This window comes from Podarcis gaigeae, assembly GCF_964106915.1.
Source record: "Podarcis gaigeae genome assembly, chromosome: 4".
Lineage (NCBI taxonomy): Eukaryota > Metazoa > Chordata > Lepidosauria > Squamata > Lacertidae > Podarcis > Podarcis gaigeae.
In genome coordinates, this window is record NC_139677.1 from 102560406 (window position 1) to 102583624 (window position 23219).

Genomic DNA, 23219 nt, shown 5'->3' on the forward strand with positions numbered 1-23219 from the left:
TTGCTCTTTCGGCATGAAAGCAAATGCGCCGTTGTTACTCAGCAATTGCACAGAGTCCGCACAGCCATCCCCTGGAAGTGAGGTGATTTATTTGGGCACCACAGGGAGTGATTTCAGGTGGGCCTCCCACGTGGGGTCAGCTGACCGAGATGACCTGACTCAGGCACCAGGTCTGGGGATATCAAGTGAGGATTTGCTCAATGGCAAAAAATGGCTATCTATTCAATGCATTGTAATTTTTTATGGTGTATGCAAAAGAGTTGCCATGGAGTGTTGGAAACTCAGATTTATAATGGCACCTTAAACCTGGGTCACAGCTGCAACCATGCAATGTCTGTCCACTGGAGTTTGGACCTGGGTATCTTCCAATGCCACAATTCTGTGATTCAGTGATTCTATGATCTCAACTACATTCATACAGTCACACCTTGGAAGTCAAACGGAATCTGTTCCAGAAGTCCATTCGACCTCCAAAACATCCAGGAACCAAAGTGCAGCTTCTGATTGGAAGCTCTTACAGCCAATTAGAAGCCGGGGAAGCCCCGTCGGACACTCGGCTTCCAAAAACAGTTTGCAAACCGCAACAGTCACTTCCGGGTTTGCGGCGTTCGGGAGCCAAAATGTTTGACTTGCAAGGCATTTGGGATCCAAGGTACGATTGTTTGCTCTTACAGTATGCAAGGAGGAGAAAAACAGAGAGTGGAAGTGGTATTGAATTAAGTGCCATGAACTAAGGCAGAGGTTGTTAAACTGTGGCCGCTTACCTGGCACTCAGAAATCTCCACGTGGTTGCAATTAGTGCCAGTATCAAACACATCTGGCTAATTTCTAACACTGCTGCCGGGTGGGCATAAGAACATCAACAGAGCCTGGATCAGGCCAAAAGTCCATCTGTTCTAGCATCCTGTTCTCTCGGAGAGGCCAACTTAGATGCCCCTGGGAAACCCACAAACAGGATGGAAGGCAACAACACTCTCCCCACAACAGTCCCCAGGATCTGGTATTCAGAAGTAGACTATGATGGAGCATAGCCCTGATGGCCAGCAGGAGTTGATAGCCTTAACTGCTATGGACAGGCCTAATCCTCTTTTTAAGCCAGCCAAGTTGGTGGCCAGTCATGTTCTAAGGATGATGGCAGGGGAATGGGCACTGGGCACCCTGAACGGTCAAGGCCACAACATTGCTTCACATCTCATCTATTCTCATTCCTGCAAATGTTTCAGGAGCATATATAGCTGGCTGATATCACAAGTGGATCACCAATCTAAATGGCCTGACTCCCCAGTGCAATTTATCTCGCACCTAAAATCAGGACTTCTGCACCTCAGGGATGTGGAAAATGCTTTCCTGGCAAATGGCCACCCACAACAAACATTTAAAGCACACCCAACACACTTTGAAAGCATGTAATTTCACCCAGAGAATCCCGGGAAATGTAGTTTCTACCTTCCAGAGCTATAATTCCCAGCACCTTTTTTTAAAAAAGTTACAGCTGAGGGAGTTGGGTATGTCTAGCGTGATTAAGAGGAGACTCAGAGGAGATAAGCTAGCCATCTTCAAATATCTCAAGGGCTGTCACATGGAAGAGGGAACAAGCTTGTTTTCTCCTGCTCTGGAGGGTAGGACTCGAACCCATGGCTTCAAGTTCCAAGAAAGGAGAATTCAACTAAACATCAGGAAGAACATTCTGACAGTAAGAGCTGTTCAACAGTCTCCCTCGGGAGGTGGTGGACTCTCCTTCCTTGGAGGTTTCTAAGCAGAGATCGGATGGCCATCTGTCATGGATGCTTTAGTTAAGATTCCTGCATTGCAGGGGGTAGGACTAGATGACCCTTAGGGGTCCCTTCCAACTCTTCCTATAGTTCCCAGGATTCTTTGGGGGGTAGTCCTGTGCTTTAAATGTATGGGGTGGATCTGTCCTGAAGGAATCAATGGCAGTGGATGATCTGCTTTCAATCTAAAACATTCACGAACATAGCCAACATCAAAAATATATACTGCAACCTAGTTTCTTTCCAGTGCTTCAAAACCGATTTTTAACTGATGCCGGAAAACAAAACAACCTTGAATTTCTCTGAACAGAAGCTCCTCACTAACAATGAGGGAAGCTGGAGAGAAAAGAGAGGGAGATTTTCATATGGCTGTCAGGACCACAGACAGGCTGGATCTCTCCTAAATGCAACAATGGTTGCTTCCTGACTATCCTTCTTCTGCAGAGTGGATTGAGAACATAAGAAGAAGCTGCTGGATCAGAACAATGGCTCATATTAGTCCAGCATCCTGTCCTCACAGTGGCCAACCAGATGCAGGATTCGAACACCTCTCCCCTCCTGTGGTTTCCAGCAAAAAGCATTCAGAAGCATTGCAGCTTCTGACCAGCGGCCACTAACAGCCCTTTCCTCTGTGAATTTTTCCAATCCGCTTTGAAAGGTTGGTGCTCATCACTGCCTCCTGAGGACGTCTGGACGTCCTTTTCCTGGTGCATTCACGATTCGTACTCATGATGCTATGGGGAGGTCACAGGTGACCCCACTTTCTTTCTTTTTTTAATTTCTTTTTATTGAGTTTCACTTAAATCACCAAAAAAACCAAAAGAAAAAACAAAACAACAGTTTCAGAAAAAAGAAAAAAAAGAAAAAATATCCACACATAACACAAAAATAACATCAATTTCCGTTACAGTTCTTTGTCTTATTGCTTGAACCTTTATATCTTTAGATATTTAGATCTTTCCTCTACACACCAATTGACCTCCTTCCCTCCCGATTTCGGGCTTCTTGATAATTTCTTTTTTCTTTTTTCTGCAGCTAATAATTATTGATGGTTTGCGCATCGTAAGGTTTATATCAGACCTGCTGTAGTTTTTAAATTTCTATAGTTTCCTTCAATATATACCATAAATTTATTCCAATCACTAATAAACTTTGTATTTTTTTGGTTTCTAATTTTTTGCGTCATTTTTGCTAGTTCAAAATATTCAAATAATTTTGTTTGCCAATCTCTGACAGTTGGGGTATTTGAACTTTTCCAATTTTGTGCAATTAATATTCTGGCTGCTGCTGTCGAATATTGGAATAGTGTCTTATCTTCTTTTTTAAATTCGTCCCCAATTATTCCTAATAAAAAGGCCTCTGGTCTTTTAGGGAAAGTGTGTTTAAATATTTCTTTTAACTCGTTATAAATCAAATCCCAGAATTTCTTCATTTCTTCGCAAGTCCACCACATATGGTAGAAATTGCCTTCTTTGATTTTACACTTCTAGCAGGTCTTATTTCCTGTTTTGTACATTTTTCCTAATTTTGCTGGTGTGATGTACCATCACACCACAGGTGACCCCACTTTCAATCCTGCTTTTGCCTGCAAAGGCTTTGGGGCAAAGATACTGCTTCATTTCCAATCAGTGCCTAACCCGTAACTTCCAGCTGAAATCCCAAATCTTTTCCCACCACAAACGTTCAGAGAGGGTGCATACAATGGAGGCTGCATTTCAGCCACACAAAAGCCAGAGGAGTCCACACACACACACACCCCTCCATCTCTCCGCTCAGGCAAGGAAGAGGCATTGCCACAGTTCTAGAACACAGTCCATCTGGCAAAAGTAACAGAAAGCAGGGGGAGGGACTTGGGAAGACCCCACAGGGCCAGACAGTGTTGCCTCGAGGGCCACCGGTGCTCTACAGAAGTGTCTTTATCCCCAGTTGAACGTATGGAGCCCATACGGTGTCAGACTATTGGTAAAACTAACCCAGAACTGTCAGTTCTGGCTGGCAGAGGCTCTGCAGACCCAGTGCAGTGACAGGCATTTCCCATCACCTGCAATCTTGTAATCTGGAGATCAAAGTGGGATCTTCTGCAGGCAAAACAGGGGCTTGAACCCTGAGCTATATATATATATATACACCCCCACCACAGAGATGAGAGTTCCCTGCAGATCCCAGCAGACCCCAGATCAGCTTACTACACTTTTAGAGTGACCGACTTTCACCTCTTTATCTTCATGGCAATGCTCGTTTTTATGCGCAAGCTCTAGAAGCATGCATGCTAACATAATTAATGAATTTCCCAACTGGGCTTCCTCCAGATGTTTCAGGTGACAGTTCTCATCAGCCCCAGGCTGAAACATCTGGAGAGCACCTGGCTGGGAGTCCTGGGACAAGGGACATAGGTGCCTCGGAAACCTTTTAAGGACTTTGGGAGACGGGCACTTAGGTGTAGCGCACCTGTGCCGTGCTGATTTTGCAGAACAGCTCCTCCCATGAACCCCAGCAAACATGGGAGGTGCAGGCCGAAGGTCCCCTCCTAGCAGAAGGAGGGAATCCAGCATTAGAAAGGCTGGGGAAGCCACATTTTTGGGAAAGTTAGAAGACATCTGAAGGCAGCCCTGTTTAGGGAAGCTTTTAATGTTTGATGCATTACTATATTTTAATATTCTGTTGGAAGGTGCCCAGAGTGGCTGGGGAAGCCCAGCCAGATGGGTGGGATATTATTATTATTATTATTATTATTATTATTATTATTATTATTATTATTATTTTCATCCACAATGGATCATCAATCCAGACTGGTGTATCCTAAGCAAAGAGAAGCAGCCTTCCCCAAAGAGCAAGAAACAAATCTAGATGAATTAGGCTAGACAATCAGCATGCACATGCCCACCAACATGGAAACGCGGGTTCATTGGTTAATAACGAATTTTTGTGATCTGGCAGCGCTCAAAACACACTAATTTACTCTTTGCTTGTGTGCCCCAAAGGGGGAAATGGCTAGTCAGGTTTTCAGCATGGTCCAGAAAGGGTCAAGGAAAAGCCAGCTGAAGTCAGTACCTGTTGGCCTGTGCCCATGGCATCACCGACACACCAGCAAGCCAACCCTGGAGCAGGGCCACTGCTGGCTTGCTAACAACACTGTCTTGGTTTTTAGCAGGAGATGGACACATTGCATACTCTTTCCATTGGAGGGAGACGTCCAACTGACGTACAATGGGGAGAGAAAACAAAAGACGGAGGCATCTCTTTGGCACGGGAATCAAGCCACTTATTTGACAGCCAGCTAGGTAGCCTGAACATTTGCAACACCAGTTGCGATTGGGAGAACTCTTCCACGAACACTCATTAAAAGAAACAAGTCTGTCTGTGGTGCAATATACCGGGGATAGCTCAGTTGGTAGAGCACGAGACTCTTAATCTCAGGGTCGTGGGTTCAAGTTCCACACTGGGCAAATGATTCCTGCATTGCAGGGGGTTGGACTAGATGACCCTCATGGTACCCCTTCCAACTCTACAATTCTACATCCAGGGGATTTCTTCCCAGCTCTGCAAAATAAGATCTATCAAGGGCATGGGACAACCCCATACAACAAACAGAACAGGATGTTTTGCTGGGCTGCAATTCCTGTGCCCCTCGTTCCAGCCTCCAGAATCACACGGAGGCTAAAAATATGAACATCCCCCAAGTATGGAAGGCAAACAGAGAGCCAGCCAACCTTCTCCATTCTCCTTTCTGGGGGTTAACCGTGGATTTCAGTTGTATTTGCATCAGCATAATGCATGAGCGATGCACATCATGTTCCGACATAACACTGGTTTGCAAACCCATTACAAACCACAGCTTTGCTCCTTCTTTTACGAGGGAGATCTGCTTTGCATCAGCTTACCTTGAAATAACTGTTGGTGTCAGGAAGGGAATGAAGAACGAGATGATAATTGGTTGTTTTTTGCTTTTATGCTCTGGAAGGAGAAGCTATTCCCGTCTCATTTGTGATTTGCAAACCATGGTTTGTAGGGCAGCCCCCCCCCCCATTAACAGCCACGCCAGAGAGAAAAAGCTAAAAGGAATAACTTTGCAGCAGCCGAGAGGGTATTCTGAAATTATTGCAATAAGCTTTATAGAAAAAAGTACAATACAGTTAAGAGATGCAAATTTCAATTTCTTTGCTCTAGGCAGAGACTAACAACGGCTTTCGGCATGAGAGGTAGCGCCACCAGCCAGAGGAACTGTAGCGCACCGGGCTGGGAGCTCACCCTGCCGTGCCCAAAAGCCACGCTAACAGGCACTGTTCTAAAGCAAACTTGTGGAAGAATGAACTAGAACGAGCGTTTCAAACCCCCCTCCCCCACCTGATACAAAGATCAGCGAAAACGGCCCTAATCTAAGTCATCTGTCATTACTGAAATTAAGTCGTCGTATTTTACGCGTGCTTCGGAGTCATGCAACCAGCCAGCCAGTCTAAGTGGGGAGGGTTTGCTACTGTTGAACATTTGCATTCTCTTCTGTAGGGCAGGGGGGAGCACAGCCAACCATTAATTTCTTCGAAGGAAAGCAAAGAGAAAATTACATCCTCTCTCTCTCTCTCTCTCTCTCTCTCTCTCTCTCAGGTCAGGTCAGGTCCTTCCTCCGCAAATGTTTCTGTGCTGAGCTTCCTAACGGTTGGGTAGTAGCTCTTTGGTGGCTGGGAAACAGAAATAGTATTTTGGGGGGTTTTTTTTGGGGGGGTGAGTTGAATAGAACTGAGTCAGCTTCAACTGACGACAGTAAAAGCAGGGGCCGTGTTGGGGTTGCAGGGTTCCAGCCAATGGAACTCAGTTGCTGTCAGGGGACAAACTCACCCCAGAGGGACGGCCTCGATTCGTTTAGAGCCAGGCAGGATTTGGTATCCCTCACTTTTGCCAGGGAAAACTGGCTTTGCTGGAGGAAACAGGCTGTGCAAAGGAGAAAGGAGTTTTCTTGCTCCCCCAAAGAAAATCCAAGTTTTATATGTCCAGGGTTTCCCCCCATTTCTTTCTCCAACCATGAAGACTGTGGCTGCAGGTTGCACCCAAAGCTAGCAGCATAGACCCTCTGGAATCAATGAGCCTGAGTTAGTCATGCCCATTGATTCCATTAGGTCTACTCTGAGTAAGGCTAGCACTGGATGCAAGATCCCAGCCCCATTGTTCCTTAAACACAGGGGGATGGAGAGAGGCGAAGGAGGAAGGTCAGCTTTAAACTTTTTTCTCACTGCCCGGTGATTCCAGGGGACACCCCCCGCCCCCTGCAATGCAGTTCTAAAGGCAATTAAACTGCCACCCTAAATCCACTTACTTGTACAATAGCGACACTGAAATCCATGGGCTTACTCCAGAAAGAAGCTGTTTGAAGATGGCCGCTCAACAGCCTTTCTTTGGCGAACTACTGACTCTGGAGTAATTTGTCGATTTCAGTGGGACTACTCAAAAGCAAGGCAGCAAGGCCTTTCTCTGCTAGGACAATGTCATGGTGGCGAGTGTGTGTGTTTGGGAGCAGAAGGGGAGATGATTCTGCTATAAACCTGTTGTTCCCTGAAGCTTGGAGGTCTGTAAGGAATCAATCCTGACCATGCCAAGGTGTCGGCTGTGTCAGCCTTCTCCTGCGCCTAGAGCTGAGAATGGGTCAATGGGTTAGCTGCAGGCAGAATAATGTGGGGTTTTCATGCACCAGTTGTTTTTTTTTTACATGTTTACTTGGCAGCAAGTCCGATTTTAGTTCAACAGGACTCACTTCCAGGGAAGTCTGCTCAGGATCCCAGCTTTCCCCCTATTTGGGGGCAGATTAGAATTGGGGCCAAATAATTCCTAACACTCCCAGCTCCCCCTAGGTAGGAGCCTATCGCTGCATAGTGCTGTGTCCAAAATGGGGAGATTCCTTCTTACTGGGTGACGGTTTGGGAGGCATTTTAAATCATAATTAGACAAAGCACACCCACCCACCCCATGTTGGGAGGGCTGGGCGTACCTTAGTGGGTAAAAAGCTGAGTGCCCCCAAGTAGGGTGAAACTGGAAAACGTGTCCCTTTGGTTTGTGGGAGGTGGGGGAGAGATTGCCCACACAGTCCCCTGGAGGCTGGCTTTAGGGTGCCTGGAGAGTCAGTCGTGAGCCACCCTTGGGGCTGAGGGGGTCCTCTGCACCTTGCCTGGGGCGATGTCCCTGCAACCCCCCCCCCCAACAGGTAGAGTTTTGGACAAGTTTGCAGAGCTGGGTAGTGGGTTTCCACTTGTCCGTCCATCCCCCCCAGTTTGGAAGACCAGAAAGGAAGGTGTCATCACCGCCCTTCTCAAGTTTTTTTTTTTTTGGGGGGGTGTGTGGAATGAAGCTCCCCAGGCCTGCTGCCAGCTTGCCTCAGAGGTCTCCGGGGCTGACCCGTCGCGGGTCGCTGTCCTGCTCATAGCGGTAGTGATACCCCTCCATCTGGTCCCGGCAGGCTTCTCGGAGATTGCTGAGCCACCGCTTGATGCCCTTTCGGTTGAGGTAGAGCACCATGAGGAAGACGACGCCGATGAGCGCCAGGACGATGCCGAAGAAGACGTACGAGGCCGTCTCCATCTCCTCTTCCTCGGCGCCGCCGGGCTCCAGCAGCGCCCAGTCCGCGCCGTCGAGGCATTCCAGCTGCAGGAGCCGAAGGCGCCACAGCAGCCGGTCGCGCAGCTGCGGCGGCGAGGCGCAGCGCAGCCGGCGCACCCCGGGCGCACGCCACGTGGCGTTGCGCAGCCAGAGCAGCAGGGGCCGCAGCGAGGCGCAATCGCAGTGCAGCGGGTTCGAGTCCAGCAGCAGCCGCACGCGGCCCAGCGCCGCTAAGCCGTCTAGGCGCTCGGAGCGCAGCGCCCGCAGGGAGTTGTTGCGCAAGTCCAGCTCCTCCAAGCCCGGCGGCAGGGCCCAGGGGGCCGGCAGCTGCCGCAGCCGGTTGCCGGCCAGCTCCAGGCGCACCAGGCTTAGGTTCAAGAGCGCGCCGTCCAACAGCTCGGCGAAGGGCGGCGCCCCGGGCGCCAGCAGAGCCTGGTTGAGGCGCAGCGTGCGCAACCGCGCGCAAGAGGCAAAGGCGCCCGGCGCCACGGAGCGCAGCGGGTTGTGGCTCAGGTCCAGCGTGGCCAGGGCGGGCAGGCCGGCGAAGGTCGCCTCCTCCAGCGTCTCGATGTGGTTGTGCGTCAGTACCAGCAGCGTCAAGTTGCCCAGCGGCCGAAGGGGCTCGCCGCGGGCCCAGCCTCCGGCGAAGGCGGCTGTGCGCAGCACCGTCAGGTTGCCGCCGACGATGGAGAGGTTGTGCACGGCCCGGGGCAGCTCGTCGGGGGGCTCGAGGAGGCGCACGTAGCGGCACTGCACGGTGTCCGGCGTGGCGAAGCAGAAGCACGATGGGCAGCTCCGGCCCGCCTGCAGTAGCGGCAGCAGAAGCATGGCGGCGACGCCGGCCAGCAGCCCGACGAGGCGGCGGCGCAGAAGGAGCCGTCCGGGGCGCCGGGCCATGCTATCCCCGCTTGGGCATCTCTGCGGGGCGCAGGGGACGGGTGGACGGAGCCCCCGTCGCCGCCGCCTGCTTCCTGCCCGCCTTGCAGCTCCTCCTCCTCCTTCCTCGGCGGTGCAGCGGCGGAGTTAGACGGTCACCGAAGCTCCTGTCGCCGCGAGAAGCAGCCGGGGCTGCCCGGAGCCCGAGGAGACCCGGCGGTGGCGACGGTGACTCATGGCGGTGCGCGGCGTCTGCGGCGAGAGAGCAGGACCGGAGGCTTCCCCCACGCCGGTTCCGAGGGGGCGGGGAGGAGAGAGGGGTCCTGGGTAGGGTGGGGAGCGGAGGATCGCGGGCGTCGGAGGAAGGCGGCTGGCGATCTCCTCTCTCCTCTCTCCCCTCGTCGTCTTTGGCTGGCAGGTTAGTGGCGCAGCGCCCGGACGGCAGGATTAGGGGAGAGACTCGCCCCTCCGCCGGCCAGGTGGTTTCTGCCTCGAGGTTGGGGCGAGGGAGGGGCGGGCAGCGGCTGCCTGAGATTGGCTGGCAGAGGCTGAGCGCAGGCCCGGGACAGCTGGAGGGAGGCGGGGAAGAGGGCGTCCCTCGCCCGCAGGGGCGTCCCCCCCGCCCTCGCCCTGAGGTGAAGCTGCGATACCTGACCTGGAAGCCCCCTCCAGGAGCAGGAAAGCGCTCCCCCTGTCTGAGGGTGGCTCCGTCCAAGTTAAGAAGCCATCGCGGGGGCTGCTTTTCCCGGGCCGGGTGTGCGTCTAAGAGAGGCTCTGCGCCTAGAAGGGGACAGGGAGCGCCTCCCCACTCCAGACCCTGGGAGCTCTGGGGCGGAGCGTTCCCCAGCCGTCTAAGTGTCTCCCCTGCAGCCCCTTCCTCCTGCCTTCCATACGAGTGGATGGAGACTTTTTTGCGCCTTGCGTGCCTTGCGTGCCAAAAACGCGGTCGGTGTGTGTGTGTATGTGTGTGTGTGTGTGTGGTGGTGGCGGTGGCGAGGAGGACACCAGTAACACCCCCCCCTCTCGCGAGCCAACTCCACTATGCTCTGTTATGCACAAAGCAATGCATCCCCCATCCCCAGTGTTTCCCTGCCATGAGGTTTATCTGCTGCAATTTTATCTTGCCTTTCAGGATGCACGTCCTCTCAAGGGGGCTTACAAGCAACGTCTAAAAAACACGGCACCAACTAAACCCCAGCAAACAGTATCAAAATATAAGAAGTCGACAAGGTGGGTGATGGGTGGATGGGAGGGGTTACAGGGTGGCTGTGGCCAGTGGCCTAGCGTGGGTTGTGAGCACCCGGGGCAAGGCAAGTAATTTGCACCCCCTAACCCGTGGATTTGTGCCCCCTAACCTGTGGATTTGCGCCCCCTAACCCTAACCCCCAGATGTTGCACCCAGTGTGGCCGCACCCCCTGCACCCCCCACGCTACGCCACTGGCTGTGGCAGGGGCAGACCAGCAGGCCTGGAGCAGCATCAGACAGCTGGTGTTAGGGACGCTTGTGGCACTGTGGTCTAAACCACTGAGCCTCTTGCGCTTGCCCATCGATCGGCAGTTCGAATCCCCGCGACAGGGTGAGCTCCCATTGCTCTGTCTCAGCTCCTGCCAACCTAGCAGTTTGAAAGCACGCCAGTGCAAGTAGATAAATAGGTACCACTGTGGCGGGGAAGGTAAACGGCGTTTCCGTGCGCTCTGGTTTCCGTCACATTGTCCCGTTGCGCCAGAAGCGGTTTAGTCCTGCTGGCCACATGACCCGGAAAGCTGTCTATGGACAAACACCGGCTCTCTCGGCCTGAAAGCAAGATGAGCGCCGCAACCCCATAGTTCCCTTTGACTGGACTTAACCGTCCTGGAGTCCTTTCCCTTTACCATTAGGGTTGCCTGCCTGCCTGCCTGCCCTTGGCTAGGGCATTCAAGCAGCTTGAGTGGCCCATGTGGGGAGAGAGAGGAAGTGCGCTGCACATCGTCAGAGTCGTTCTCTCTCTTGTGACTGGTTTCTAGGACAGGCAACCTGACCTTAAAGACTCCAGTTGCATGATGCAAACTTTGTCATCTGCCAGGCACCCTGTTTGGGTAGCGAAGTTGTAGTTGGTGACGGATGCAGGATGCGGGCCTTCACTGGCTACAATGGTGATGGTTTACCTCCACGTCCAACTGTCCGGATCCAAGTTGCATTCAAGTTGACACAGGGTTATTCACACATGCATGCCAGAATGGAGAATGGTTGCACTTACATCCCACCTGAGTGGCATATACAGTTCTCCTCCTCCTCATTTTATCCTCACAACAGCCCTGTGAGGTAGGTTAGGCTGAAAGGCAGTGACTGGCACCCAGGGTCACCCTGTGAGCTTCATGGTCGAGTTGAGATTTGAACCCTGCTCTCCCAGGTCCTGGTCTGACGCTCTAACCACTACACCATGCTGGCTCTCAGCGGGGCCTGTTTCTCCCTTGCCATTCAAAGCATTTCACCCAAGCAGCTGAGGAAATGCTTTAGCTGAGAGCCCTTGCCTTGCACGGGGTTGGACTAGATGACCCTTGGGGGTCCCCTTCCAATTCTGTGATTCTAAAATTCTACGAATACCTTTCTTAACCAGAGACCTTGAACTGCAGCTGTCAATCAGGGTGAACAATACTGGACGGACCAGCGATTTCACTCATCTCAGAGCATATGCTGAGCCTGCTGGCTCTGGCCAGTGGCAGATAATCCAGCCCAGCATCCTGTTCTCGCAGGGGCCGACCAGATGCCTTTCCTGGGAAGCCTGCAAGCAGACCTGGAGTGCAGCAGCCCTGTCCCCTCCTGCAGCTTCCAGCGGCTCCTTCACAGTCCAAAGCAGCAGCTGGTGCAATCTGCCGCTCGTGTGGTTGTTTTGCTCCTTGGTTTTGTGATGGGGATCTGAACAGAGCTGCAAAGCTTCAGCATGGAACTCCCTTCCAAGGGGAGGCGGGGCAGGCATTCCCCCTCTTTTCCTTGCGTTCAGGAAACATGCAAAGACTCCCTTATTTATCGGGGCTTTCGGCAGGCAGCTTTTATGGAGTTTTTACAGTGCTGTCTTCACAGGATGTCATAGGGCTGTTTTGATTCACTTATCGCGAGCTCCCCTGGGCTCCCTGCAGCGAGGAAGGGGGGGGGTGATAAATCTGAAATAACAACATGCTAACTGTTGCACTCGGGTCCTGCTTGTGGGGTTCCCATGGATGCCTGGGGGGCTGCTGTGGGAACGGGATGCCGGACCTGATGGACCATTCGCCTGATTACAGGAGCCTAGGAAGCTGTGTTGCAGAAAGGGAAGGCTGCAAAGTTTGGGGCTTTTTCGTTGGAGAAAAGGCAAGGAAGAGGTGACAGGATAAAAGTTTTATGAAATTATGCATGGCATGGAGAAAAGGGCACAGAAACTTGTGGATCTCCATGAAAGCTGAATGTTGAAAGACTCAGTGCAGAAAAGTGAAAGTCCTTCATGCAGTGCATACTTAAACTATGGAACTCCTTGCCACAGGAAGCAGTGATGGCCACCAATGGGATGGCTTTAAATGAGGATTCAATAAATTCAGGGAGGAGAGGGTTTACACATGAGGAGGAATGTTTGTCCAGCCAGCAGGTAAACTTCCTGTTTCCTTCTGGGCTGGGACAGACTTCCTCTGCATGTGACTAGAGGTGGGCATGGCCTCACCTGTGCAGGTAACGACAAAAGCACAGGGCAGGGCAGCCATCTCTCTTCTTTGACTACATGCATCAAAGAAGCAACATCTGCTTAGCCAAAAATGCTCTCTTGGCTCCAGCCAAGAGAGGACAAAGGGACTGTCTCCTTATGAGATAGTTTCCGGGTATATGTTACTTTTCTAAGCTAAGTCTGCCTTCTGGGATCCTATTGTGAACAGAATGATGTGTGAGTAAACCTTTTTATACTTTTATAGAAGACTGTGTAGTGTCTTATCTTTTATGAGGGAATAAGGGGAAAATACCAGAACAGTTACTATAGAGGTTTTAGCAAGCCTGAGCAAACACATCTGCTGCAAGTTGGAAAGGCTGTTGTCAGACAATATATCCTCTCCTGCATCCCTGAACATTCCCACACTTTCAAATTCCAGCAGAGAGGTTAAAATTCGGCACCCTCCCCACCTCTTGTAGTGCTTAAGACACTGCAACATAGTCGCAGGATTGGACCTTGGGGTCCCTTCCAACACTATGATTCTGTGATAGTTGAGATGTCCTGCAGCACCCCCTGGGCTCGGCTCCCAGTGTGGCAGAACCAGTTGCACTGCCCTAAAGCCTCCTCTGGCTAGATGAGCCATTGGCCTGATCCAGAAGGCTCTCCTATGACTACTTCCTCCTCCTCCTCCTCCTCCTCTGCCTGCTGATCCTTTGATGGTGAATGCCGAAAACTGACCCTGGGAACCTCTGCAGGCCAAGCTAATGCTCTGCTGTGCAGCTGTGGGAATGCCCTGATTGCGGGAGGGTGAGATCTTTTGAACCCAGTAGCCCATTTCCTTCTGCGGTGGGTGGGTGCGCCTGTCAATGGGGCCAGAGGCAATAATAATAACAATAATAATAATAATAATAATAATAATAATAATAATAATTTTATTTGTTCCCCAGCCATTTGACTGGGTTGGCTGTGGCCATTCTGCGTGGATTCCAACAAACTACAGTCATACCTCTTGTTACGTTCAGTTCAGGTTATGTCTTTTCAGGTTGCGTCTTACGGTGACCTGGAAGTACCGGAAAGGGTTACTTCCGGGTTTCACCGCATGCGCATGCGCAGACGCGCAAAATGACGTCACGCGCATGCGCAGAAGTGGCAAATCATGACCCCCGTGTGCGCAGACGTGCAGACACGGGTTGTGTTCTCTTCAGGTTGCGAACGGGGCTCCGGAACGGATCCCATTCGCAACCAGAGGTACCACTGTATACGTATTTTTGCATTGGATGTGAATGTTATCTTTGTACAAGAAGCTCATTTCTACACACACACACACACACACACACACACACACTTCTGCCCTCCTTCTGGGCATGCAAGAGGCATCATCAGAATTCAAGGACATGGGTGCATTGCCGGGGGGTTGGCTAGATGTCCCCTCCAACTCTTATGATTCTGTGACACATCCCAGCCCTGCGAAAGCATTCAGGGAGGGTGCAAAGCAAAGCTGGAGAGGTGTGTGGTCTGGAGAGTGTAGCAGGGGCCAGCAAGGGAATATTGGGGGGCCACATTTTGCCCCTATAGCTGAGGTTCCTCCCCCCCCCCCGATGCATAGGATTGCACCACCCATCTGTGCTGGGTGATTTTTTTAAAAAAAGGAAAGCTGGAATATCAAAGAAAGGTCTGAGAGGGGCCCAGGCCCTGCTGCCCACGTCCTCCAGCTGGAAGCAGCCCTGACCTCTAATGAACGCAGCAGCGGCGTGTCTCTTATTCCTCTCGCAAGGCTTGCCTTCCCTCCCCCCAAACCCTTTTCTTTATTTAGCTGCCTGAAATGTTGCACCTTTATAAAGATTTCATCAGTGGCCTTTCTAGAAAAAGCTTGGCTGGCACAGGGCAAGGGAGTAAGTAACGGGGGAAGCTGGTGTTGTATTGAAACAGTCCCTTCTGTGTGAGCGCTCGTCCCCCGCCCACATTATCCTGATTTATTTATCTTCTCCTCTTCTTGCAGGATTCTTCTTTGATTTAAGTCGCTGGGAGGATCCCTTTCCCCAAGCCCCTGTGCAGGATCCAAATGGTGCAGCCCTCAGACAGATGAGGAAATGCACAGGCATAAATGGGGCATAATAGAACAATGGGGTGCCATTGTGGAGAGGGGCAGGGAACCTCTAATTCTGCCCCCCCTTGATGTTCAGTTGCTGGCCTTGGGGCCAGACTCTGTCTCTCAGCTGGAGAGTAACAGCCGGGGAAGGAGAAGAGCTGCGTTGGCTAAAAAGGTAAAGTCAAACATATTCAGGAGACACAAAGGAGTGTTTTCATATAATAGAGTTGGAAAAGGAGCCCGGGGTCATCTAGTCCAACCCCCTGCAATGCATGAATCACACAAACTCTGTTTGAAAACTTCCAAGGAAGGACAGTTCACTATTGGAGGGGGATTCCAGCCGGACAGAGGACAGAGTGACTCCAGGAGGCATAGGTGTAAAAAACCCAAACGGAAAAAACGAAGACTTTATTACTAAACAAATAAACACAAGCTCTGGTGGTTGTTATTCCTGCAGGCAAGCAACAAAACTCAGCTTTTTTCCTTTATAGCAATGGTCACCTGCAGCCAATTAATCCCAGAAACTTCTTAAAGGTATACACACATGTTTCTGTGCCGAATGTCCTCTAACACAGTGTTTCCCAACCGGTGTTCCGCGGCACACTAGTGTGCCGCGAGAAGTTGCCGGGTGTGCCGTGGGAGGGAGGCGGGCGAGTCGGGCTGCTTTAGCCCCGTGCCTGCTCTCCCAGCTGGAGAGGTGACGCGCGCCTATGGAGGCTCCTGCCATAGGCGCGCGTCACCTCTCCAGCGGGGAGAGGGTCGCGGGGGGCTGCTTTAGCACGCACGGGGCTAAAGCAGCCCCCCGCGACCCTCTCCCCGCTGGAGAGGTGACACGCGCTTATGGCAGGAGCCTCCATAGGCGCGCGTCACCTCTCCAGCTGGGAGAGCACGCACGGGGCTAAAGCAGCCCCCCGCGACCCTCTCCCCGCTGGAGAGGTGACGCGCGCCTATGGCAGGAGCCTCCATAGGCGCGCGTCACCTCTCCAGCTGGGAGAGCACTCACGGGGCTAAAGCAGCCCCCCGCGACCCTCTCCCCGCTGGAGAGGTGACGCGCGCCTATGGCAGGAGTCTCCATAGGCGCGCGTCACCTCTCCAGCTGGGAGAGCACGCACGGGGCTAAAGCAGCCCCCCCGCGACCCTCTCCCCGCTGGAGAGGTGAGGCGCGCCTATGGCAGGAGCCTCCATAGGCGCGCGTCACCTCTCCAGCTGGGAGAGCACGCACGGGGCTAAAGCAGCCCCCCGCGACCCTCTCCCCGCTGGAGAGGTGAGGCGCGCCTATGGCAGGAGCCTCCATAGGCGCGCGTCACCTCTCCAGCTGGGAGAGCACGCACGGGGCTAAAGCAGCCCCCCGCGACCCTCTCCCCGCTGGAGAGGTGACGCGCGCCTATGGCAGGAGCCTCCATAGGCGCGCGTCACCTCTCCAGCGGGGAGAGCACGCACGGGGCTAAAGCAGCGCCCCGCGACCCTCTCCCCGCTGGAGAGGTGAGGCGCGCCTATGGCAGGAGCCTCTATAGGCGCGCGTCACCTCTCCAGCTGGGAGAGCACGCACGGGGCTAAAGCAGCCCCCCGCGACCCTCTCCCGGCTGGAGAGGTGACGCGCGCCTATGGTAGGAGCCTCCATAGACGCGCGTCACCTCTCCAGCTGGGAGAGCACGCACGGGGCTAAAGCAGCCCCCCGCGACCCTCTCCCGGCTGGAGAGGTGACGCGCGCCTATGGCAGGAGCCTCCATAGGCGCGCGTCACCTCTCCAGCTGGGAGAGCACGCACGGGGCTAAAGCAGCCCCCCGCGACCCTCTCCCGGCTGGAGAGGTGACGCGCGCCTATGGCAGGAGCCTCCATAGGCGCGCGTCACCTCTCCAGCTGGGAGAGCACGCACGGGGCTAAAGCAGCCCCCCGCGACCCTCTCCCGGCTGGAGAGGTGACGCGCGCCTATGGCAGGAGCCTCCATAGGCGCGCGTCACCTCTCCAGCTGGGAGAGCACGCACGGGGCTAAAGCAGCCCCCCGCGACCCTCTCCCGGCTGGAGAGGTGACGCGCGCCTATGGCAGGAGCCTCCATAGGCGCGCTCACCTCTCCAGCTGGGAGAGCACGCACGGGGCTAAAGCGCGACCGTCTCCCGGCTGGAGACTCGGGGCTGGGGCGGGGGAAGCCCGAGCTTCCCCCTCCCCCAGAACGGGACCCAGAGCTCTGGGAGCTTGCGGGGCTGGGGGAGGAGGAAGCCCTCCGCCAGCCTCCAAACCATGTCGGGAGACAGCGGGTGGGCGCGCTACGCCTCTCCCGCTGTCTCCCGAGTTTGCGGGGCTGGCGACGGGGAGGAGCAGGCTTCTCCCCCCGCCAGCCTTCTAGCCAAGTCGGGGGACAGCGGGAAGGGCGCGCTACGCCTCTCCCGCTGTCGCCCGAGTTTGCGGGGCTGGCGACGGGGAAAAGCAGGCTTCTCCCCCCCGCCAGCCTTCTAACCAAGTCGGGGGACAGCGGGATGGCGGCGTTCCTTCGGAGGACGCCCCGTGCTCCGCGCTGGTGTTGGCCAGCCTTGCGCACCCGGGGGATCTCCCCCCAGGAGCGCAAGGCTTGCGGGCGGCGCAGAGCACGGGGCGCCCTTCGGAGGACGCCCCGTGCTCCGCGCTCGTGTTGGCAAGCCTTGCGCACCCGTGGGGGCGCGTGGGGCGCCCTGAAACAGAGGGTTCCCCATGCTGCGGACTGTAGCCTGCCGCCCGATGCGCGGGGCGCCCTGAAGCAGAGCGCCCCTCACGCCAGGCAGACATGGGCCAGCCCCACAAGCTCGGGGGACAGCGGGGAGGCGCAGCACCGCCATCCCACTGTTCCCCGACCTGGTTTTGGGGGGGGAAATAAAGGAAAAAATTTTTTCCTTTATTTCCCCCCCCCAAAAAAAAGTAGGTGCGTCCTATGGGACGGAGCGTCCTAAAAATACGGTACTTACTATTTCATAATAAAGTAATTATAAAATACCGGTACTTTCTTTGTGTTTATTTGATGCCTATTAAAGAGAGTTACTTTATATATAGTCAATATAGGCACAGAGTTAATTTTTTAAACATTTTCTAATGGTGGTGTGCCTCGAGATTTTTTTCATGAAACAAGTGTGCCTTTGCCCAAAAAAGGTTGGGAAACACTGCTCTAACATTCCCCACTTCACAAGTGCAGTCCACTCCGCTGTTGAATGGCTCTTACGATGTTTATTCAGAATCTCCTTTCCTATCATTTGAATTCATTTGAAACCTTTATAGGTTTTGACCTATAAAGCCTTAAATGGCTCAAGACCACAATACCTCAAGGACTGCCTCTTCCCATATGAACCTACCCGGACCCTGAGATCATCTTCTGAGGCCCTCCTTCATGTACCTCCTCCTCGAGAGGTCCGGAGGGTGGTGATGCTCTCCCCAGGGAAGTTTGCCTTTAGGTGCCAGGCAAAAATGTTCCTTTTTAACCAGGACTTTGGTTGATCTCATTGACATCCTATGCCCTTTTAAAGTGTGTGTTTTTTTGAGGGGCGGCTGTTGGGTTGCTATTTTTATTATGTATTTTGTGGTTTTATACCTTGATTTTATTCTGTGAACTGCCCTGGGACCCCTGGATATAGGGTGGTATATAATTTCTAATAATAATAATAATAATAATAATAATAATAATAATAATAATAATAATCTCTTCATTGGTTCAAGGCCTACCTTCTGGAGCAGTAGAAAACAAACTTACTCCATCTTCTGTGTGACAGCCCTTCTTAAATTGTGGTGCCCAGAACTGGACACAGTATTCCAAGTGTGGTCTGACCAAGGCAGAATAGAGTGGAACTATGACTTCCCTTGACCTGGACGCTAGACTTCTGTTGATGCAGCCTAGAATAGCATTAGCTTTTTTTGCTGCTGCATCGCACTGTGGACTCATGTTAACCTTGTGATCCACTAAGACCCCTAGATTTTGGTCTTGTGGTTGCCTTGGGGGGCAGGACCTTGGCTGCAAATGATTAACTAATGCAACCAATAATTAGAATGGTTTTTGGGGTGTTTTTGCACTTCAAGCATTCAAAACGCTTTCAGTAGGATATTGCATTAATCTTTGCAACGGCCTTGCAAGGTGGGCCAGTCTAGGGCTGGCTTGGCTGTACAGTCAGGGGCCTAGGGCTGGCACAGTTCAAGAGATACCTGCCTCTCGAGGAAGCCCATGTGCGTCTAGGCTGCCTTGTGTCCTGGCTGACTCCTGCTATGAATGGGCTTCGTTCCAGAACCGTCCACGACATTGAGCTCCCAGGAGGTTTTCTGGCACACTTTAATTTTGCAAGCTGCCTCTGGCAATTCAACACAACTGCTAAAGCTTTAATTGCAGGTATGAAAAACCTAACTGTTAACTGATCAAGCCACTGACCTGTTTTGGCTCTAAAGGAAATCCTGACACCACCTTGGGCAAAGGAGTGGAAGAGCTCAGGAAAAAAATAACCCAGAAAGCCACTGCCTTGGGAAACAGAATTCATTTTTGCACTGTCAGCTTTCAGGTTGCCAACTTTTCAAATAGACCGTGCTTCTCTGCCTTTGAGAGTAGCTTCTATTTGTATACATTTCACGGTGCTAATTCTCCCTCCTTTCATGGAAAGCCCCCACCTGCTGGTTTCTGTAGGTCGAGCGACAACTAATCTGCTCTTATTTGTTCTTTGGTATGGTATGTATTAAAATCTATATTTATTATTATTGATTTTGTATCAAAGGTTCACTTAGTCCAACCCCCTGCAATGCAGGAATCTCAGCTAGAAAATTTCTGACAGATGGCCATCCAACCTCTGTTTTAAAAACCTTCAATGAAGGAGAGTCACAAGCTCATGATGGAGACTGTTCCACTGTCAAACAGCTCTTACCGTCAGAAAGTTCTTTCCTATTTAGTTAGAATCTCCTTTCTTGGAAGGAACAGCTAGACTAGTGACTTGGAGGCGCCGCTGAGGCCATATAACACTGGTCCTGAAAGTCTTGCATTGGCTCCCAGTACGTTTCCAAGTGCAATTCAAAGTGTTGGTGCTGACCTTGAAAGCTCTAAATGGCCTCGGCCCAGTATACCTGAAGGAGCGTCTCCGCCCCCAGTGCCAAGGGCCTTCCGGCGGTTCCCTCACTGTGAGAAGTGAAGTTACAGGGAACCAGGCAGAGGGCCTTCTCAGTGGTGGCACCTGTGGAACACCCTCCCATCAGATGTCAAGGAAATAATCAACTATCTGGCTTTTAGAAGACATCTGAAGGCAACCCTGTTTAGAGAAGTTTTTAATGTTTGATGCTTTTACAATTTTTTATATGCTGTAAGCCACCCAGAGTGGTGGGAGAAACCCAGCCAGATGGGTGGGGTATAAAAAATAAACATCATCATTATTATTATTTGAATCTATTGGTTCAGTTCTTCCCCTCTGGAGCAGCAGAAAACAAGCTTGCTCCATCTTTCATGTGACAGCCCTTGAGATATTTGAAGATGGCTGTTGTATCTCCTCTCAATCTCCTCTTTCCCAGGCTCCTTCCATCTGCACATGTTTTAGTTTGTTAACATCCTTCTTAGATTGTGGCACCCAGAACTGGACACAGGACTCTAGGGAAGGTCTGACCAAGGCAGAATGGACTAGTCCTATGCCATACCTTGATCTGGACATTAAATTTTGATTTCTTCATCCTTCCTTCCTTTCCTGTGGCAATACAGTACTTGGGGACTTGGCAATCAGGTGTTTGTTTTTATTTTTAATAATGTGGAATTCTTCCTGAAAGTCTTGACACATTGCCAGTTTTCTTTTCAACCTCTGGAATTGCTAACCTTCAGGGCTCCCTGTCAAAAACGTCCCTGTGGGATGACAAAGGGAGGAACTTTGACCCCTCCCTCCCTTAGCACCCCCCAATATCTCATGATTCATCGTAAATCTGTTAGGGTTCAAGAGAGAACTCCTTTTCCTATGAGCCAGGGGCACGCAGCAGGCCCCTGTCCCTGAAAATAGATGCCGTTTCTGCTGCCCCCTCCTCTGCCTCCAAATATTCCTGGGCCATGAATTATTCAGCCGGCCTCTAATAGAATCTCAGGAGTGGCTCAGGAGCTCTTGGCAAGATGCAGGCGGCATGGAGTCGAGTCAGCCCTTGTCGCATTCAAATGCATCCAAACCGCCCACTCGCAGGGAGACTTTTCTTAGCTCCAACAACAATAAGGTCTCTCCATCACCCCCAAAAGTGTGATATATTTAGCCGATTGATGCCTCTTTTGGAAGGGCACCTCCCTGCCCCAGCAGGCAGAGCTGACGGATTTACATCCCCGAGATGTTTTTCTCCTTCACGACCCTTGACAACGACAACAGCCACCCCCTTTCCAAAGCAAATACGTCGGGGGTGTATTTGTGTGGCTGTCTTAGCTGAGGTGACTGAGTGCCCTGTTTCTAATGGTTTTGAAGATGCACCGGTTTCCTTGTGAAAAGCAAAACCAGACTGGCCGCCAAATCTCCCCTGGGCCCTAGCAATGGGATCAGGTCCATCACGGCACCTATAGGCAGGCTAGCTTGCAGGGTGGAGACCGGCCCCTGTGGTGCAATCGACTCTGCCGACTTCCCGTCTCCCAGCATTTGCCATCAGAGGCAGCTGCCTCACTCTGCCTCAAGGTAGGGCCGGCCCCTGCTTTTGGAAGACACAGCAGCACCGTTAGCCACCGTCAGGGGTTTCTCAGCTGCTGTTCTAGCCGTGCAGGCGGTTGCAATTCTATGGTTCTACCTGCATTGCCATAAGCCATGTGGCCCTGTTGGGACTGGGACTGGGTTGGCAGGCCCCGACACAGAAGGAGGAAGAAATGGGGGTTCTGATTGGTGGGAACCAGGCAGTGCCATAACTGGGGGGGGGGGGGGCGTCTAGCTGGGTTTGGTATTTTTTTGCCCCAAGTGAATCCTCCATTGAGGGCTCCCAGCCTGTGTGTGTGTGTGTGTGTGTGTGTGTGTGTGTACACAAATGCATGTGAGCTGTGTGTGCCCAACTTAGTTTTTGGCCTGGGTGAGCTAGCTACTACCTCCACTGATAGGTGTGCAAATGTTCAGGGTGGCAAGAGAGGATATGTTGTTTATTAATATCCTTCCTAACTTGCACTAACAAGTTCCTTTGCTTAGCAGAGTTTACATTCCCCCTTTTTACAGGCACAGTAGATAGCTCGTTGCAGGCTCGTGTGGGCCTCTCAACTATTATACAATTCAATCTGTCTCAGATTGAATTGTACATTCCTGGTAAGTTCCCTTGAGTCCCTCTTAAAAGAATAAAGACACCACAATCTTATTCAAAGTCAGTAAAAGAGGTTTACTCACATCAGTTCACAGTTGGATTTCTGAAGGCAGACTTAGTTACAAATATGTACATGTGGATCTACCCCATATGGGGAATAATCCCAGTTACTGCAGGCTAGCAGTCCAGCAGTTCACACGATGAAAGGAAGATGGAAGAGGAGGAGGTGTACTGCGTGACTCGTCCTTTTGTTACCTGGACAGGTTAGGTCACGCCCACCTTCTATCACATGTGAAAGGAAGGATGCTCCAGCCAGGAGGAACAGGAAGTTTCGACTGGCTGGATCAAACATTCCCTCGCATGTCTTCTCCAGCATTTCAAGGAATGTTGGACTTGACTGCCTCTCATGAATCACATCCTACAATATATTTTTTTAAAAAAATAATATTTATTCCTTTTAAAAAAAAGACAAAAGAGAAAAAAACAAAAGAGAACAAAAACAATACAATATATAAACAATACAAAACACAACCTTAACACATTAAACTAAAAACATTAAACTAAACTAAACAAAACCCCAACCCTAACCCTAAACAAAACAAAACAAAAACAGTTTAAAAACATACATCACACCTTTTCCATACTCTATCTTTCATTCCCTTGTTTCCTCGGCCTCCTCTCACCTCCCTTTTTGTATTCCACTGCTATTAATTGTTTCAGCAAATCCTTTCCATCTTTCTCTATTTTCTATCATATTATAAATATCTTAACATGTGAATCACATCCCACAATAGGAACAGGTCCACCCTGGAGGAGCATGCCTTCGCAGTTCCCATACTCTCGCAAAGTGAGTGAGTCTTATGATTGAGTACACTGGACCTCATCTTTCTTTCTTTCTTTCTTTCTTTCTTTCTTTCTTTCTTTCTTTCTTTCTTTGCAATACATATATGAGATCTTTACATATTGATACATATACATTATATTTGTAAATTCACATTTTCACATTTCGTTATGTACCAACATTTATC

The 23219-nt window shown here is 51.6% G+C and overlaps 1 protein-coding gene and 1 long non-coding RNA gene across 2 annotated transcripts in view; one reads left to right on the top strand and one right to left on the bottom strand.

The window, feature by feature from the left end:
- Positions 1 to 13147, top strand: part of LOC310844041 — a 53195-nt gene extending 40048 nt beyond the window's left edge. Inside the window, exon 2 of the long non-coding RNA XR_014563908.1 lies at positions 12830 to 13147. This is a non-coding gene — a long non-coding RNA (uncharacterized lncRNA). The remainder of the gene's footprint in view (positions 1 to 12829) is intronic.
- On the bottom strand, positions 8089 to 9725 carry TPBGL (trophoblast glycoprotein like). The gene has a single exon (XM_083737131.1). It carries the CDS (start codon positions 9249 to 9251, stop codon positions 8133 to 8135), a length of 1119 nt encoding a protein of 372 aa, XP_083593257.1. The 5' UTR covers positions 9252 to 9725; the 3' UTR covers positions 8089 to 8132.
- Positions 13148 to 23219: the final 10072 nt, after the last annotated feature.

Coding starts and splice junctions, on each gene's coding strand:
- TPBGL (XM_083737131.1), bottom strand. CDS start 9,251: ATGGCCCGGCGCCCCGGACGGCTCCTTCTGCGCCGCCGCCTCGTCGGG.